Source organism: Larimichthys crocea, chromosome VII (genome assembly GCF_000972845.2).
Source record: "Larimichthys crocea isolate SSNF chromosome VII, L_crocea_2.0, whole genome shotgun sequence".
NCBI classification, from domain to species: Eukaryota; Metazoa; Chordata; class Actinopteri; family Sciaenidae; genus Larimichthys; species Larimichthys crocea.
In genome coordinates this window covers 15,070,657-15,087,732 of record NC_040017.1, presented here as the reverse complement: position 1 = coordinate 15,087,732, position 17,076 = coordinate 15,070,657, and the positions used below count along the sequence as shown (strand labels likewise).

Below are 17,076 nucleotides of genomic sequence, written 5' to 3'. Positions count from 1 at the left end.
AAACCCAAAAATATTCAGTTTATAATGCTGTGAAACAGTTCAGGAGCCAATAAACTGCCACTGTTGATTAATCAGCTAATCATTTCAGCTATAGTTGACTTATTTGTGTAATTTCTCTTAATACAGACCAATTTAACAATAGCTAGACTGAATTATAAGTTCACAGTCTACTTATGAATAAAACTTCCTCTTTATAAGCATCATGCCATTTGTAAGCATGTTGAAATAAGTACCTACAAACATGTGTGAAACAGCATCAAAGAGAGAAGCGCTGCTTAATCTGACACTGTTCAAGTGCCTGTTTTTAATATTGATGTTGCTCTCACATGACTCACACACACACCCACAGGCTAGTGGAGTCAAAGTCCTGGCCAAACTGAGATACACGTAGTACAAGTCTGCTTGCAAGTTGCAACACATCGAAAACGCACGTATACACACATACCACATGGCCCTGGCTATTTAGGTCTCTTTCCTGTTATTCACTTGACTCCAGTGAGGAAATATGTCAGTAATGATAGTGCATTACAATACTAAAAAGGAAAGACTGAGGGGGCTCCAGGAACATCCTGAATGACACGGGCTGTGGGCAGTGTGTAAATTTAAGACGTGCCAACTGTCAAGCTGAAGCCATTAATAAAGCTGATGTCTAATAAAGCAGTAATTAAATGATTTAATCTTAATACAAAAGAGCCTGACAGGAAGTCTCTCATTGAAGAAACACTGCTCTCATGTGGTCAATTAAAGGTACTGTATCATCAAAAATACTCAATGCACACCATGATGTTAGAAAAATTTACATTTATTGTAAACGTTTAACAAAATACTGATGTACAATAAATGTTTGACCTTAAAGGTAAACTGCCAGGTACAAGACTCATTTACTGACTAGAATAAATCTCCAGGAGTCACAGTGAACTGAACATTTTCCAAACTTCTCAAAAGCTGTATGTAGTTATGAACAAAAACAAAACAGCCACTTCATAATCATCTCTAAAAAAATAACAGTTTTACTTGTCATTTCACGTCTGAAAACACTGTTTTAAAAAAGAAAAAAGGACATGTTGTTCTTTGTTTTTCATTTAGGACTTTGCGACAGACTTTAAAAGCATGTTCTTCAGGTAAGTGCACAGCTGGTTCATCAGGTCTTTATTCGGACCCTCGACCCAGTGCATCTCAATCACTGCGTCGCCCTCCTCCAGCATCACATTGAGCAGACACTTAAACAGGAAGTGTTCGACAGTGCCGGGGCTCAGGGGTCGCTTAGCGGGCGGCTCATTTGCAGCAGCAGCAGTTTCATCCTTTGGTCCAGTTTCCTGCCCTGGTTCTGTGGTGATAGAGGACTCCATGTCCACATCGTCACCCGATACACTTTCTAAGACCTCTTTCTGTTCACCAGTTGGGTTGTGTGTTGCATCTTTACTTGTCACATCTGAAGATGAGCTGTTTCCAACCTGCTCTGCAGGCGTCGTTTTGTTTTGGCCGTCCTCTAGCGTGCTGCTCTTCTGCGTGGAGGCAGGCTGGTTTTGAGTTGCTGGGGTTGTGGCCACGGTGGTTTGAGAGCTGGTTCCAACTCCTTGAGGCGCCCTGGGAAGCTCTCGCAAATGACGCGCCCCTTCACGACGCTTCTGTCGTCCGTGGATCCAAGTGTTCTCCACAGCAGTTAGAAAGAGGCTCTGCTCCTGCTTCCTGCATGGGACACGTTTGTGCAGCACCTAAAGAGCCACACACATGCAAGACAGTCAGACTAATGATGAAGTTTACTGGAGATGTATGATGTTTGAACACAAAAGCTCAGTGTTGTTAAGGTCAAGGGGCACAGAGAAGCAGACAGAGACTAGATCTAAGTACCAGCGAGAAAGAGTAAAACTGTGCTGGTGCAGTTCTAAAGCTTACCCGCAGGTCAGTGAGTGTTTTCTCCAGCAGAGCAGCGATGCTGTCCACAGGACCATGGGCAGTCTGGCCTAAAGTCAAGGCCTTGGCTTGGAGCTCCTTCAGTCCCGCCTCCGGTAGTGTGAACGACAGGGGCTTCCGTGTCTTCTCCAGTTTACGCTTCTTACTGGGAGGAGACTGAGATAAAAGAGGGAGAAGAGAAAATTAACCAACAATCTGTAACACAGGGACAGAAATCTAAACTGCTACATAAAAGTTTTTTTTAGTTTGACAGATCAATCAACTACTTTCTTTTCTTTCATTCATTTCTCTTATTCATTGGGTTCAACTGACCTTTTGTGTGTTTTTAAGTCACATATTAGGGGGATAATGAAGTCCAAGCAGCTGGGTGAGAGACCACACACCGTTTTGTTATCGTTTACATTTTCAGCCACAAAGTGATAAAAGTAGTCCAAAATACTACATCTGGAAAAAGGCCAGCCATAGCCAATGATATTTGGTTTTGATTTCAGATCCCAGAAACTTTTATCAACTCTTCAACTGTGTAGCATTTATCTGCGTTTGGTCTCTTCTTTTGAAAACAAAGCTGTCAAGTCTTATAGCCTTTGCTTGCACCTGGGATTTTCTACCTCAACACTGACCCTCCCTGGCAATATCTTCCATTTCCAATATAGTCATGAGTGTCACGGGTATACACTGACACAACAGATAAAATAGCACACATACTTTAGAAATTAGGTCTGAGCAACAGTTAAATAAGAACATAAGAAATCACCAGTCATTGGTAAAAAACAAAAAAACTGGAAGCTAAGCATCAAAATCTGTGCAGATTTAAATAGAAGCAGGTTCCAGTGTCAAGTGTGCAATAATGTCTGTAACAAGCTGGAATTAACAGGCGTGTTGTGTCAGCAAAGTTATTCCTAAAACTTTATAGAAATAGAAGTTTGGTCTAGAGTTGGTGCTATTCCAATGAATGGACTAATAAATCACAGTTTAATATAACTCAATATAACCAGAGCACAGAGCCCAAAGAAGAAGATATAAATATATATAAAGTCCAGTTGCATCATTGTGGTTCAGTAATAATCTTTGGTCATTTACAGTTTTCTGGACAGGAAACAAATTCAAACTCGAAGGTATCTGGGGGCAAAATGTTGCACAGCATGCAAAACTGTGAGGACACTGACTGAATGCAAGTTTTAATGATTTGATTATTCTGCTTTTTGGGTCTAAAACTATTTCAAAATGTTAATAATTCATTTGATTTCTGCATTATACTGTTCCTTGTCAAAATGTCAATTAACAACAGGTGATATACACAAAGAATACACATTTAGAAACTGTTACTAACCTGGATGCCAATGCAATTTTTATTTCTCTGCTGAGTCATAAAGGCTTAAAATACCCCAAAACACTAACTGACTATACATTCATCTTTCTGTTGCTATCAGCTCTCTACAGTACACTGTGCACAGAAATCAATTAACCTAGTTAATTGTCTGTTGCCGGACACGATACAGATTACTCATTATGAGCTCATACTCTAGTCTGTGGTTTTGTGGTCTCGGTTGCATCACTTGCACATTCATTACACACCAAAAGAGGGCGCTCAAACCGCACGAGCTCCTCCTGAACCTGCCCTGAATTAAAAACACTGCTCCTCATTTCTAATCCCCCTCTAATGTCACGCTGCGATGACGGTGGAGGTCATTACCCAACCGTGCCCGAACACAACAGACGCTCTGCAGCGATCGTCCCCTACGCATCCACTGCAGCCAATATGTGAACGCTGCATATGCAAAGTCACTTACTGGCTGCGTTGAATGTGGGGAGGCAGCAGGGGTCTGCGGCTGCACTGTACTGTGGCCGAGCAGACAGCATGGCCGACTGACCTACAAACAGCAGAGGGATGGAGCAGACTGTGACCTTCACACTGATACACTGATCTGAGAGTCAAGTTTGGATCACTCGTTCACTTTAGTCCTAGACTTTGCGGTTTTTGTTTTTAAAGTATAGGATGTAATATTTGATTTCTCTTTTTTAGTAGCTCGTAAAGTAGCAGAGGAATCTGAAATGAACTTAAAAATACATGTACAGGTCTTCCCTGCTTCATTTCCAGGAAATTTCACTCTAAATGATGTATTGATTTTTAGTTAAAACGACGGTCCTTGTAGATGCATGTTTAGAAAAGATGGACATATTTAATTAATGGGTTGTCGATGGACGCTGCCTCGTCTGGCAGCTTGTTAGAGCTTCTATTATTTCTTATTGTTTCTCACAGACGTCTCTCCCCCTTTTTTCCTCAATGCTCTGCGAGCCCTGAAGCTCATTCTACAAGGACTGGAAATCAATAAAAATCCATCAAGCCAAACCTGTCTGTTTGTACGGACTTCCTTGACATATTGAAACACGCACACAACATGCACATGCACGCACACGTAGATTCACAGACAAAGAGTGAGAAATCCCCATGTGTACAATTTTACATAGACACCTCTTCACTGAATCACATCCTCTTCTGACTCTGCTGCTCTTTCACTCCATTATTAATCCCACTTACCCACTCTCACCTCACAAACACACATACACACACACGATATGAGTACATTTTACAATAAAAGCCTGGCCCAATTTTGAAAACCCGGCACAGTAAAAGCTGACAGGACCAATCAGGGCTGTTCTCTGCAAATATAATGTCATTCAATCATCCATCTTGACCTCCTGAGTACATGCACACATAATGGAAAAACAAAATGCTGCAGATTTCACCTTCAGGCAAACATCACCCCTCTACTCCCAACCCCCATTTCCTTTTTGTCAAGTCCCTGCATGGACTCCTGAACTCTGGACCTTCCTGAACCCCCTCCTGGCCTGTATGAACAATAACAACACGCTTCAGGGTTTAGATAAAGCCTGGCAGGCCTTGAGTTATCTATTGTCTACTGGTCCTTTATTCTGTCTGTATGTGCTCCAATCTCACAGTCTCCATACCCTTTGTCTGATTTCTTTATCAGCATTGTCCTCCTATCCATTCATCCTCTGCCTCTTTCTCGCTTGGTAATAAAAAATAACTAAAAAGACCTCATATTATTCCACCTGTAAAAAGGGAATTCAAAGATTTTATACCCAGATCAAAAGTGAAGTGTTTAACAGCTATGTTGGAGGCTCTGTGGTGACCTGTAGGTCATACCACACTCATGTTTTCTCAAGTTGTTGGGACAAAGCACTGTGAAGTCAGCCATAAAAGACATTATGGGACTCTATGGGCCACTCTAAACAAGTGTGCTGTGGGTGAATCTAGGGGACAGTGAGGAGGCTTTTACAAGAAAGAGCTATGACAAGATATTGATTTTAAAGGGCGCACAGACTCACAATGTACACTTTTAAGAAGAGAGATTAAAATTATTGCAGCAGAACCAGAGATATCGTCTTTTTTTATTCAACACACTTGTTAGGGTTCATTCAGACAGGATCAAGCACTGCGGCGTATCGCAGGGTTGTCTGGCAGCGTGTGAGATGAGGGGAGCTGTCGGGGGTGTCTATTTGTGCTGCATGTAACCGCTGTGAAACAATCAGGAAATAACTTTTTATTTCCCTGATCAACCGGCTTTATCGAGGCCTCTCTATGTCGCTCAACCAAAGCTCACTCTCTGCCTCACATTAAACTTTTTGCAGTGTAAATTGCAGTCAGACTCAGATTTAGAAGCTGCGTACATGAAATAAACAAAGCCAGAACACAACAAGTAGAATATCAGAGTTTAGTCCATGAATCCACCTGGATAGTCTCAGCTTCAGAGACATTTCAGGCTGACTGTGGAGGTTTGACCCTTTATACCAAGAGCTGTTGACTGAGGGCGACTTCTTAAATGAGATGTAAGTCAACACGGTGAATCCAGAGATAAATAAACCTTAAACACACCAGGAGAAGAGGTAGAAGGAGACGATGAATGTAATGGTAGTTCGCAGGCTGGCCTGGTAATAAGATGGTTAAGTAGGTCACGGCTGCATGCATGTCACGTATGCTAAAGTCTATATGTAACATTAATGAGCAGCCCCATGCACATATGTATGTACAGACCAGACATCCACAGGAACACACACATGCAGACAGAATTATGTAGCCAACCATGTGAGGAATTACACAAGCGCACACACACACGCTCGAGGGGTCTGCCTTGTAATGATGGTGAGCAGCTTGTGAGTGTAAATGACGGTGGATGTGCGTGTAAGTGGAGGAGGAGAAAGAGAAAATGTAGGCCGATTATTCTGCTCCACTGCTTTTCTGCTGAAAAAGGCCAAAACAGAACGGAGTCCAACAAAACACAAACAGTCCTCGTCACACAGCCTCTGCTGCACCTGCTGACCGCCTCCCACCTGCCTTTACTTTCAACACGTCGTCACTCCAACATTATTCTTAGCCCTTTAACAGTTTCAAGCTGTTTCACCATCCCTGCTTTGTCTTTCTCAAACTCTTCCACTGTCCAGACAAGACTACGGTGGTTAGGTGTTGTATGCACGCAGACCTGACCTGGTAACTGTTGCCTGGATACAGCAAGTTAAAAATCACAAACATCTCCCAGGAGGAAGGAATAAGTGCTTCTAATGGAAAGAGACTGAAAGGAGAGAGGGCACAGTCTGTAGATGATGGAGCGGGACAGAGGTGGTGCATAATTGAGGTGGAGGCTTTTGGGTTTTGGAAACACCCAGCTGCAGGAAAGTGAGCAGTTCAAATCGACCGAAATCACTCACTTGTGTATTGATTTAAGGTACCAAGTGTCAAGTCTATTTTTCAGTACTACTACAAAAAGGTGCTGAATTTCATCACTCAGCTGTAATGACCACAAAACAATCTGTTGAGTCTAAAAGGGTTGTGGACAGGCAGACTCACCGGAACAATCACGTCATCATAGAAACTCCAGGCTAGCGCCCACCGCATGGTCCGTCCCTGACAGAACTCTGTGTGCGTCACTTTAGGCACCTGATAAAAAGGGAAATACAAAAACAGTCACGTTAGCCGCATGAAGCAGTTTATTTCACAGTGGAAACAGCCAGAGCAGCTGAGGCTCGGAGGTGTCGAAGTGGGAAATATGCTGAACCCCAAATTGCACCCGAGGGCTGTGCCATCGGTGGGTGAGTGTGTGTGAATGTGATTAGTTACTTTCTGTTGAGCTGTTGGCACCTCGCATGGCAGCCTCTGCCATCAGTGTCTGAATGTATGAGCGAATGTGACGTGTAGTGTAGAACGTAGAAACCTGAAGTGTAGTTCATCGCAACTGAAAGAGATTTTCCTCTCAGACATCGTCACTAATTCTGTGTAGATCTTAGGCTAAAAAGCATTTACATTTATCTCTCATTTAAGAACAGGTTTTTCAGATTTTTCTCCAGCAACTGGAACATCATAAACGAGACTGCTGAACCAGTCTGATAAATATCTGTTAAGACTCTTTCAGCCAAACGCTCTCCAAGAGCTTGAACTCCACTGTAATTCGCAATATTTAGTCCTGACGTCCTTTGTAATGTTTCCCTTTCACATTTCCGTTTAATATAGGTGCTGCTAGTTTTCTTCCTTATAAAATCTTGAGATTATTCAAACAGTTCCTAGTTATTTGTGGTTCTGACAGGGAAACTGATGATTTTAATGACGTGCAATAGCCTTTATAATTTGATCTTGTAACTTTGGAAGAAATATGGTTGCCACCTTATCAAGGTTGATTTTATCCACGTTGAAATTACACTGCTCCCATTCTAATCAATCAACACTGATAAAGAAATACATTACCCACAGAATAAAACTATATTCTGTGGCTGAAGCCGCCGAAGCAGCTGTCATGGTTTATGGATTCATGGATTATGATGAGCACAGTATGTGATGAAAATGTAAAACAGCTTTGCACCAAACCAAATCCTGTCAACAGAATTTACAATGAACCCTCGACGTGTGATGGGATGTAAACTGGGCATGCTCAGTCCGCAGGTCTAGTGAACTACGCTCTGATGTGAACTGAGACATTTGTCCTGCGAGTGAGCACCTCTAATCGTGGGTGAGAAAATAAAAAGATCCATGATGTGAAAAGCCTTGTGTGCTAAGAGAGCACTTTCGCTGCCTCTCGGGACTGCCCTCCGTAAATAGGAGGAGGAAGGTCACTTAGATAAAAAGGTGAGAGGTCAAAGAGCTCTGTATCAGACACAGTAACCAACATGCACATTTGCTAAATTAAAAAAAAAAACACAAAAAGAGAGAGACGAGGAGATGCTGCAGAGAAGATCGAGTAATGGGTGATAAAAGCATTAGCATATTAACCAGGTGAGGTTTCTGTTTACACGCTTTAAAACGGGGCGACATTCTCTTCTCTGGACGTACGCCAACGCTGCACTCACTCTGATGAACAGCGACAGCACCCTAAAACTCTGGAGGAGCATGTGAGGGGTGGTGACTGGCACAGGACCAGCGGCCTGCAGCAGTCAGGGAGTCATGTGCTGGACTATTAGTTAAGCTAATGACACTAATGCATGTTATCTACAGAGGGCCGTGTGATTCAGTCATGCACTGCAGACAGAAATCAGCTCATTCCTGGCTTGTTTGCGATGCTGCTTAGCTGGCATGTATCAAAAAAGAGCTGATGTGTTATATTTCTCTGGGTACCTCCACAGTCCCAAAAGAGGAGACTCTGTTTTAACAAGCTATAATCTGACCCTGCACAGAAGGAGCTCCTTCCTGCATGAACAAACTGAGATCAGAAGAAGTGGGATGCAGATGTATTTGTGTGTGTCTGCCTTTGCTTGGTACTCACCCCTTGCTTCCTCAGCTCCTCTTTCAAAGGTGCCAGGCTACATTTCTTCCCCAACATGCAGCTGTACCACCTGCAGAAAGAGGAATCATTATTAACCAGCTGTGTGTGTGCATGTGTGCTGAACTGCGTGAACTGCCAAGCAGAGATCAAACGAGCCGAGGTGAGCTTTGGGGAGCAACACAAAGGCAGGAGTAAAACATGAGAGAGAGGGGAAAAACATCCGGGTGAGTACGGTCCTGTGGTTGGAAGAGAAGCAGCTCTGATGTCGTCTCTCGGTGGAAGCCTGATCAATAATCTCTGCTGTGCAATAAAGAAATGAGGTTGGTCCTGATCAATAAGCAGTAGAGTCCAGTGGGAGAAGATAAACACATCAGAGTCTGTGCGGAAGCAGGGCTGGCCAATTTTTTACAAACCTTGTCAAGGGTTCATTTAAAGCAAATCATCTGCTCTTTATTTAATCGCCACGAACATGTTCATGAAAAGTGTGATGAATAAATATGCAACGCACGAGACAACCCAGACAAACTCGTGGATGTTAATCTTTGATTTGTCTCCCTCACTTTTACGGGTGTGTTTGATCTTCTCACCAAAAGATAGACCAGACTAGATCTCTCTGCCCAGCTGCCAAAACTCAGATGAAAGACTCTGAGTTGATAAAAATGTGGATAAACTCATCTCATCTCACGGTTTGAGGAGCAACAAGTAATCATAGCTTTTTTTGTGTGTGTGTGTGTTTTCCCCACACTTTCTCCACTTCTTGTTGCAGGTTATTACGCAGCCTGTGGGAAAGACTGCAGGCTCAACTGCGGTTAGAATAATTAGCCGATTAATCCATTGATGGAAAATTAATTTACACTCGTTACAGCTTCTTGAATGTTGCATGTCATTATATTTTGAAACCAAGAGAGTGAAGAAGTCACCTTGAAAATAAGAAATGATAAAAACTAGTACTGCAGCTCTAGTTAAAGCAACACTGTAACTTTTATACGATAAAATAACAAAGTTAATCTGGTGAACGGTATATCTGTCATTCCTGCTCCGTACAAATACTAAATCAAATAATATATCAAATATTCTGGATCATATTCTACAGAGAACATGTTTTCTGTTCTCCCCTCTGATGTCCTCCGGCTGCTCTGTGATTTACAGTTTCCTCATGGACAGTAAAGTAAACAAGCTGCGAACTGTAGCTGCCGTTAGACAATATGAGCTCAGTTTGTTAGCCGGGCTGCACAGACTGTGAGCTCAGAGCACCAGAGGGGAGTGTTAGCGTTTGAAGCAAAGTTGCTCGCTAGGTTTTTTTACGACAGTGGTTGTTGGAGATGGAGGCGCTAAATCACCAAAATATCAATTCCTACATAGTGCTGCTTTAATATTGGATCTCAATCAGGACGATGTTCTATGTGGTGAAGAGCTATGTACAAATTAGAGCAGTTTTAGTTAGCAGAGTGTCTGGTAGATTTATATAAATGTATCAAAGTGCAGGAAATGACTTTCCTTCTTTATTTTGGCTTGAAGGACCGCTGTGATCAAACAGCCACATCTCTAAATGTACAAAGCTGCAATCACACCCGACTCCCGATAATGAAATTACATCTTAAAACCTGTTTTCACTGGAAATGACGATGAGAAAGGATGATGATTTGTAATCAGGTTAGGAAGGTATGAAGATAACCAGAGTGGTGACGGGGTGGGGGTTAACATGTCAGCCTCAGTTGACACAATGAAATATTGAACAGCTCTAATACTCACAGATGTTCTTCCACTTTCTGTCACAGTGGGGAGAAAACACCCGGAGCAGCTCTCCGGCTTCCCCCCCTCCACCTTTTCAAACATCCCAAAGTGTGCAGCTGCATGAGCATCCATATTCATCCCTCACTCCTCAAAATGTTGAAGCACAGGCGTGTGATTACAATCTTATTACCCGAGATGGTAATTTTCATATCAATGGCATGATAAATGAGGAGAATTACCTCACTTCTAACTGGAGCTTTTGAGCGTTTGGGTGTGTATTATACTGTGAACTAAGGTGGCTTGCCCTTGTTTGACAGTAATTACACTTCAGTGGAAAGAAGAGGGGCAGGGCGGGGTGCTGTGGGGCGTCTCTAAGGACCAATCGGTGAAGCTGGCAGCGTTTCCATGGCCACCTGGTGGCTGCAGTGTCCCAGCATGCTTTTGGAAGTGACAGTCGGCTCCGGTTGGTTTGGCCTGAGCCTCAAACCTGTTCAATAAGACTTGGTTCGTTCTCACATTGCTACACAAGTGTAACAAGGAGCCACAGAGGAGCAGGCAGGTGTTAAGATCAGTTCTCTCACAGTGCCGCCCGTCTTTCTAGTGACGCATTATGCAAACACACAAACAAACACGCACACTGTACTCCCCTGTAGGCCGAACAGGTACGGCATGTCTAATCAGTTTTAATAGCACCGCTCTGCAGCTCCCTCTATCTGCGTCTCACTCTGCTGCCCCGGTGACAGCCCCGGTAACGGGGGGGGGAGGGTAAAGTGACGGCCACTGGAGACACTCCCACTCACCCACCCAAACACAGCTGTTCCCTGTGGGTTCCCGGATACAGCACAGGGCGAGCGTGTGCCAAAATCATTAAAACAAGTCTGTGTGACAGCTCCATCACTGTACGGCAAACCCATCTGCCCATTTCACCTCTTGGTGTCTCCCATTCACTGGTGGCTCTGAGCGGCCATTTAAACCCCTCAAAGCCTCTTCAGAAAGGACAAAACTGCAGCACTCATCCATCCATCTGCCGGTTCAGATAATATGTAACCCCAAATACTTTCTGTCTAAGACTGGGTTTGATAAATCTAACCCCAAATACTTTCTGTCTAAGACTGGGTTTGATAAATCTAATTAAACACACACACAAAAAAAAATACACCTGCAACTAGAGAAATAAATCAGGTTTGGTTTGATTTCGTCCAGATCTTTTCCTCACCGCAAGCGTTTTTTAAGCTGCAGGCTGTCATGAATGATCCTCTTGACAAACTCCAGTTCCCCGCCCTCCGCCATGATCTCCGTCACCCCACCCGTGTTCACCGAACTGGGAGGAGGTCGCCGTGAGTTCCTGGAGTTAACCCCCTGGTGAGAGCAACAAGACAGACAGAGATTAAGATGAAATCCTAAGGAGCTTGTTACCATCGTGCTCTGTGCTGTGCTTACTCTTAATGAGCCAAACATTTATGTTGAAAGAAGTTTGTCCTTTCCAGGCTGGACACCTGGACAACATGTCAAGAGTTAAAAGCAAAGTAATAAAAGCTTACCTTTGCTTCCAGCTGGTTGGCGAAAAAAGGAGGGTTGCACATGCAGAAGTCGTACACTATTTCTGTCTCTTCTTTCAAGGCGTCCATCAGTAAAGTCTTCTGAGGGACTTTGACAACTAGGATAGAGATGTGGGGAAGGTCAGCAAGAAGGCTAAAACTTCAGGCTGTACAGCCATGACAGAGATACATGGTTAAACCTTCTCAGTCCAAATTTATCGCTACCTCACAGTTGTCATGAACGAGAAAATTAGATATAAAAACCAAAACTGTTTTTTGTACCAGGCTGTGTTTATTTCTGCTGTGACGTTTGGGCATTTTAACATGGGGGCTTATGGAGACTGACTCACTTCTGCAGCAAGGCCTCAAGTGGCCGCTCACAGAAATACAGTTTTTAGCTGTTACATTTACGTTTATTAGGGACCATGTACAATTAAAACAAATGTTGCCATTTCAGCAATTGTACCAGAGTTAACCTCAGGCTAATTTACATCCGCAGTCTTCCGAAGACTTCTGTGTTGTCTCAGACATACAATATAACAGCTGTGACAAACCAACCAATCAGGATACGAAACACAGAACATATTGACTGATGCAACACCGTAAGCATGAAGGAAATTATTTTCACATTGTAGCGCTAAATGCCTCAAAATTGATAGTGTACAGTCTAAGGCTGCAAATAATGTTATTATTGATTAATCAAGATTATTTTCCCCATTACTCAATGAACTGCTTGATGTAGAAAATGTCAGGAAATTGTGAAAAATTTAACAAATGTGTCAAATTTTCTTTTTCGTCTAAACGATATTCAATCTACAATCATAAAAGACAAAGAAAAAGCAGCAATCTCACAATTTAGAAGCTGAAACTAGAAGAAAGTGGCTTAAACAACTCATCATAATAATACTAAACTTTAGGTAGATACTGCTGATCGTAATGAGGCTACATTTTAGCATTCATCATTATCCTGTAGACTGTTGCTTCAGTCAAACTTACAATCTCTAAGTGAGTCAATATACCAATAAAACAGTGTAAGACTTTTGTTTATTGTCCACGTTGTTCTTCCTGATGAGTGGAGCACACTTACCTTTAATCAGGTCAGACAGGCTGTTCTGCTCAACGTTTTTCGTAGCGTAGTCAAAACAGATGTCGTCCACCTCTGTGGCGAGAAAGTACCAGCCGTTCATTGTGGCACCCAGCAAGGGGTAGATACAAGACGCCCCAGTGCCTGAAACACACACACACAGGTTTTGGCAGCTTGAGGATGTGTGTAATCATCAGGATGATGAATCACTACGACTTTGATTGAACAATATGGAAATATATCTGGATGTGGTTTAAAGTAAATGCCAAATGGACTGCATCATCTTTAACTTAGTGGCCATAATGGACCATAAACGTCAGGTCCAGCAGCTGTTATTGAATCATTCACATACGAAAAGCTGAATACTTCAGTCACGGCTCAGACAAAGGTGGCACCCGTTAGTACAAATAACACCCAGTAGTGATCCATCAGAGAGGAGACAGCTTCAATCTGCTTACAGAAAGACTCAGGGGTCACCAATCAGTGACCTGAGGCCCTAAAGAGAGAACACACACACAAACACACACACACAGACAAAGGACGGACAGCTTTTTCTCTGACAGACAGAACGGCAAACAAGCTGCGACATGTGGATGGGGATTTGGCTGGTAAGTGCTGGGAACACTGGGAATGAATGGGATTGTGGGTACCAGCTGGAAGCACTAAGTGACATTTCACGTGCTGCTCTGAGCTGTTGGAAGCCAGATCGAGAATAAACAAGAGCGACTTCTAAGACTCTAATTAACTGGGGGCTACTCGCTTGAACTCCAGACACGTTTTTTTGTATTTTTGTTAGAGTGACTGACCTTTTTCTCTCCTCTTACTTGTACATTCTTGTGAGGGAATCAACTGAACACTCACTCAAAGTAACATCAGCTTGATTTATTTGCTCAACCTCACCACGTGATAATCTATGTACACAGAGTGACAGAAAAAGTATTACCGATGTCGATGCCCCTGCGTGGTTGCTTCTGGCCGTCGATGAGGTCCTCCACCCAGTGGATGTAGTTGAGGCGGAGGGGGACGGTGGGTATGAGGCGCTCCAGAGGGATCTCGATGGTCAGACCAAAGTCCTCCTTCAGCAGGGTGCAGGTCAGCGCTCGCACCGCCTCGGGCTCTTTGAAATTCACACTAGAGGAGAAACAAGCAAGTTCATGTGAGCATTTAAAAACTACAGTAGCATATGAGATAAAAAAAAAAACCTTTATTACCGTTTCAGTGATTATTTCACAACAATCACCAAAAACATGCTGACCCTCTAGTCAGATTATCTCAATCAATCAATCAGTTAATCAGACTTCATTTTTCATACAAACAAAAGGTAACACAGTAACTCCACAACCCTCCACTAGAGCCTTAAACAAAAGCACAACATGAACTGAGGAAGCACAAGCTCACCTGAAGCAGCAATAATACAATAAATAAAACCCATTAACATGTATAAATAAAGAGACAAAATAATGTAATAACCATACAAACACACATACAAAATACAATAACCAAAATAAAAGGGCTAAAAACAGGTTAAGATGTATAAACAGACAAACTAAATAAATAAATAAATAAAAGTGAGAATGATGTAACAGATTAAAATACACAAATAGGCAAATATATAAATATAATTCAAACAAAAGCCAGATTAATTAGATAAGTCTTGAGTTCGCTCTTAAAAATAGGAACATACTCTGCCCTCAGGTCACCAAACTGCCAAAACCAGTTTGAAAATACTAGACAATTAACTTTCGAGAATTTTTGGGTTGTAAAAAACAAACACAGGCTTTAAATTTCTCAAAGTAAGGTAGCAGATTTAGATTTAGATTTGAAAAGTTTCTAACAATATCCAGCCCTGGACAGACTGAAGTTAAATCAACCTGACAACCCCTCGTCTTATCCCGTTAAAAGGCGTTGCCACATCCCAAATCTCAGCCTTCAACTTAACAGTGCTATCGCTGATATAAAATGGTAGTTAAAGCTACAAAAATAAAAATCAAGGTTGTATGAAACCAGATTTTCCCATTAAGGAGGATTTCAATTTAGGGACTTGCTGATCCTCTTTGTTTTACCAATGATGCGACCTGACAGCAATTTACCAAACGGCTCTTAATGCAGCACTTCATTAACCCTCTGCAGCTCTCTGCACTGAACCCCATTACTTCACATTACACACACACACACAGATGGAGGACAATGGGGAGATAAGCAGCCCATCAATTCACAATCCCCTGCTAATGACAATGAAATTCACATTTACAACATTGCTGAGACCTCCCACGTTTTTAAAAAAAACAATTCTCAGTCCCCCCCTCGTTCGGATTTTCCGTCTTTTCTTCTCGCCATGTTTAATGATTTCAGCTGTCACACGAGCGCAGCAGACAAAACGGGTGGGCGAGATAGGTATAATTAAAGCTTCGCTGAGTGCTTTCGCACCTCGGCAGATGTAATTAGACACATCCTGGTGATTGGAGCGTCTGGCACCTCGCTGGTTTGGTGTGAGCGTATTCCGGACGATGGCGACAAAGAAGATACAACTCAGGATATCCAAAGAAGCTAACTTCTGATTTTGTTTTTATTTTCATTGTCTCACAAATTAATTACCAGTGAACAGCTGAAATGTTTTGCTCTCTCGTTATTCAGCTCCTCTTTGCTGATATTTCACAACAAATCGAAGTGAATCCCGTTAATTCTAGACCCACGTGATGAGCCAAATGCCTCCAACAATTAAGTGTTTGAAAGCTTACAGGAGGCTGCATAACAGGTAATAACATAAAAGGACAATAAAGGAAGGATTTCACTCTGTAAAGTGGCAATTGCTTAATCTTTGATCGGCCAGTTCAACACTGTACCAGATGATATCGTGTTTGAAAAGATGAGATCTGTGTCAAAATCTGGCTTTAATGCCTTCAATCCTTATGTTGATGTTTTATTCACACAGCACATATACTCTTGAACATATCAGTATTTCATCAAGTTACAGCCATGGCCAGTCATTTTCAAGATTTTGGTTCAGACCACCCTTTCTTTTGTCCATGCTCAGTGTGGTCCACACAGACACGGCGCACAAAAGGTTGAGTCAACTTTTCTCCATTTTAATTGGTTGCATGTGTGACTTTTTACATTGGCAGCACTTTGGCAGAGATTTTGAGAAGGTGCCAATCATTTTGTCTAGTCCAATTTTTGGCATGTTGTTGTTCCAATGCAAACAAAAGAAATAAACCATATAAACAGAGCTGTAAACATTTTTAGGTAGCACATTATGTGACAGCAATGCAGGGGTGCCAATATTTTTTGGCCATTACTGTGTCACAAAACAACTGATACAGACGTGTTGAAATACTGGACTCTGGGCTAAATTAGTTGGGTGAACATGAGTTGGGATCACAGCTATGTTTCACCCCATCATCCTCTGACAGGTTCTGTCAAGTCAGGAGTCTCTCTGGCGTGAACGCAACAGCAGACCGGGCCGTCCTCTGCGATCTTTGTTTACTTATCATCTTTCTACTGTCAGCTATGTATTTAAAAGGTCGAAAATGTCTCAAAAAAGTAAAAATAAATGCAGGTAACCCCAAATTATATATATTTATTTTTAAATCAGAAGGACTGAGGACAAACCTGCCTCACTGCTGAGGCGACTCTGGTCACTGAACTCTGCGTCTTCATCTCAGGAGTACAAACAAAGACAACCGACCCTCGAGCAGCCAGGTGTGAGACGGATACAAATGAGAAGCGATTTACCTGTAGAGCCTGACATCAATCTTACCCAGTGTCTCCTCACCTAATGAACATATTAGGTTAATGGTCCAGTTTAATCAGCATCTGAAGGAGTGTGACCTCTTGGAGAAGAAACACCTGGCTCCTTTGAGGAAGTACGACAAAAGATGACCATAGAAAAAATAAAACAATAAAAAAAAGCTTTAGGGAGGAATGAGGATAATGAGATAGAAGTGATAGATCAGCATAACGCTCTCTCTCTTTTAAAAACATGTGCCTGGCTCTCACATATTCTGCCCTCTTTCATTTCTCCTCAGAGGCATCATTA

At 42.4% G+C, this 17,076-nt stretch overlaps 1 protein-coding gene across 4 annotated transcripts in view; it reads right to left on the bottom strand.

Annotated features, from left to right (window-relative positions):
• Positions 1-781: 781 nt before the first annotated feature.
• mettl16 (methyltransferase 16, N6-methyladenosine) overlaps positions 782-17,076 on the bottom strand; it is a 31,444-nt gene continuing 15,149 nt past the window's right edge. For all 4 annotated transcript variants that reach the window (XM_027280728.1, XM_027280727.1, XM_019259449.2 and 1 more), the window contains exons 3-10: positions 13,984-14,171; positions 13,044-13,184; positions 11,960-12,075; positions 11,635-11,777; positions 8,685-8,754; positions 6,782-6,871; positions 1,897-2,070; positions 782-1,715 (exon numbers count right to left, since the gene is read on the bottom strand). In XM_027280728.1, coding sequence (XP_027136529.1) covers positions 1,083-1,715; positions 1,897-2,070; positions 6,782-6,871; positions 8,685-8,754; positions 11,635-11,777; positions 11,960-12,075; positions 13,044-13,184; positions 13,984-14,171 — 1,555 coding nt within the window. In that variant the 3' untranslated portion in view covers positions 782-1,082. The remainder of the gene's footprint in view (positions 1,716-1,896; positions 2,071-6,781; positions 6,872-8,684; positions 8,755-11,634; positions 11,778-11,959; positions 12,076-13,043; positions 13,185-13,983; positions 14,172-17,076) is intronic.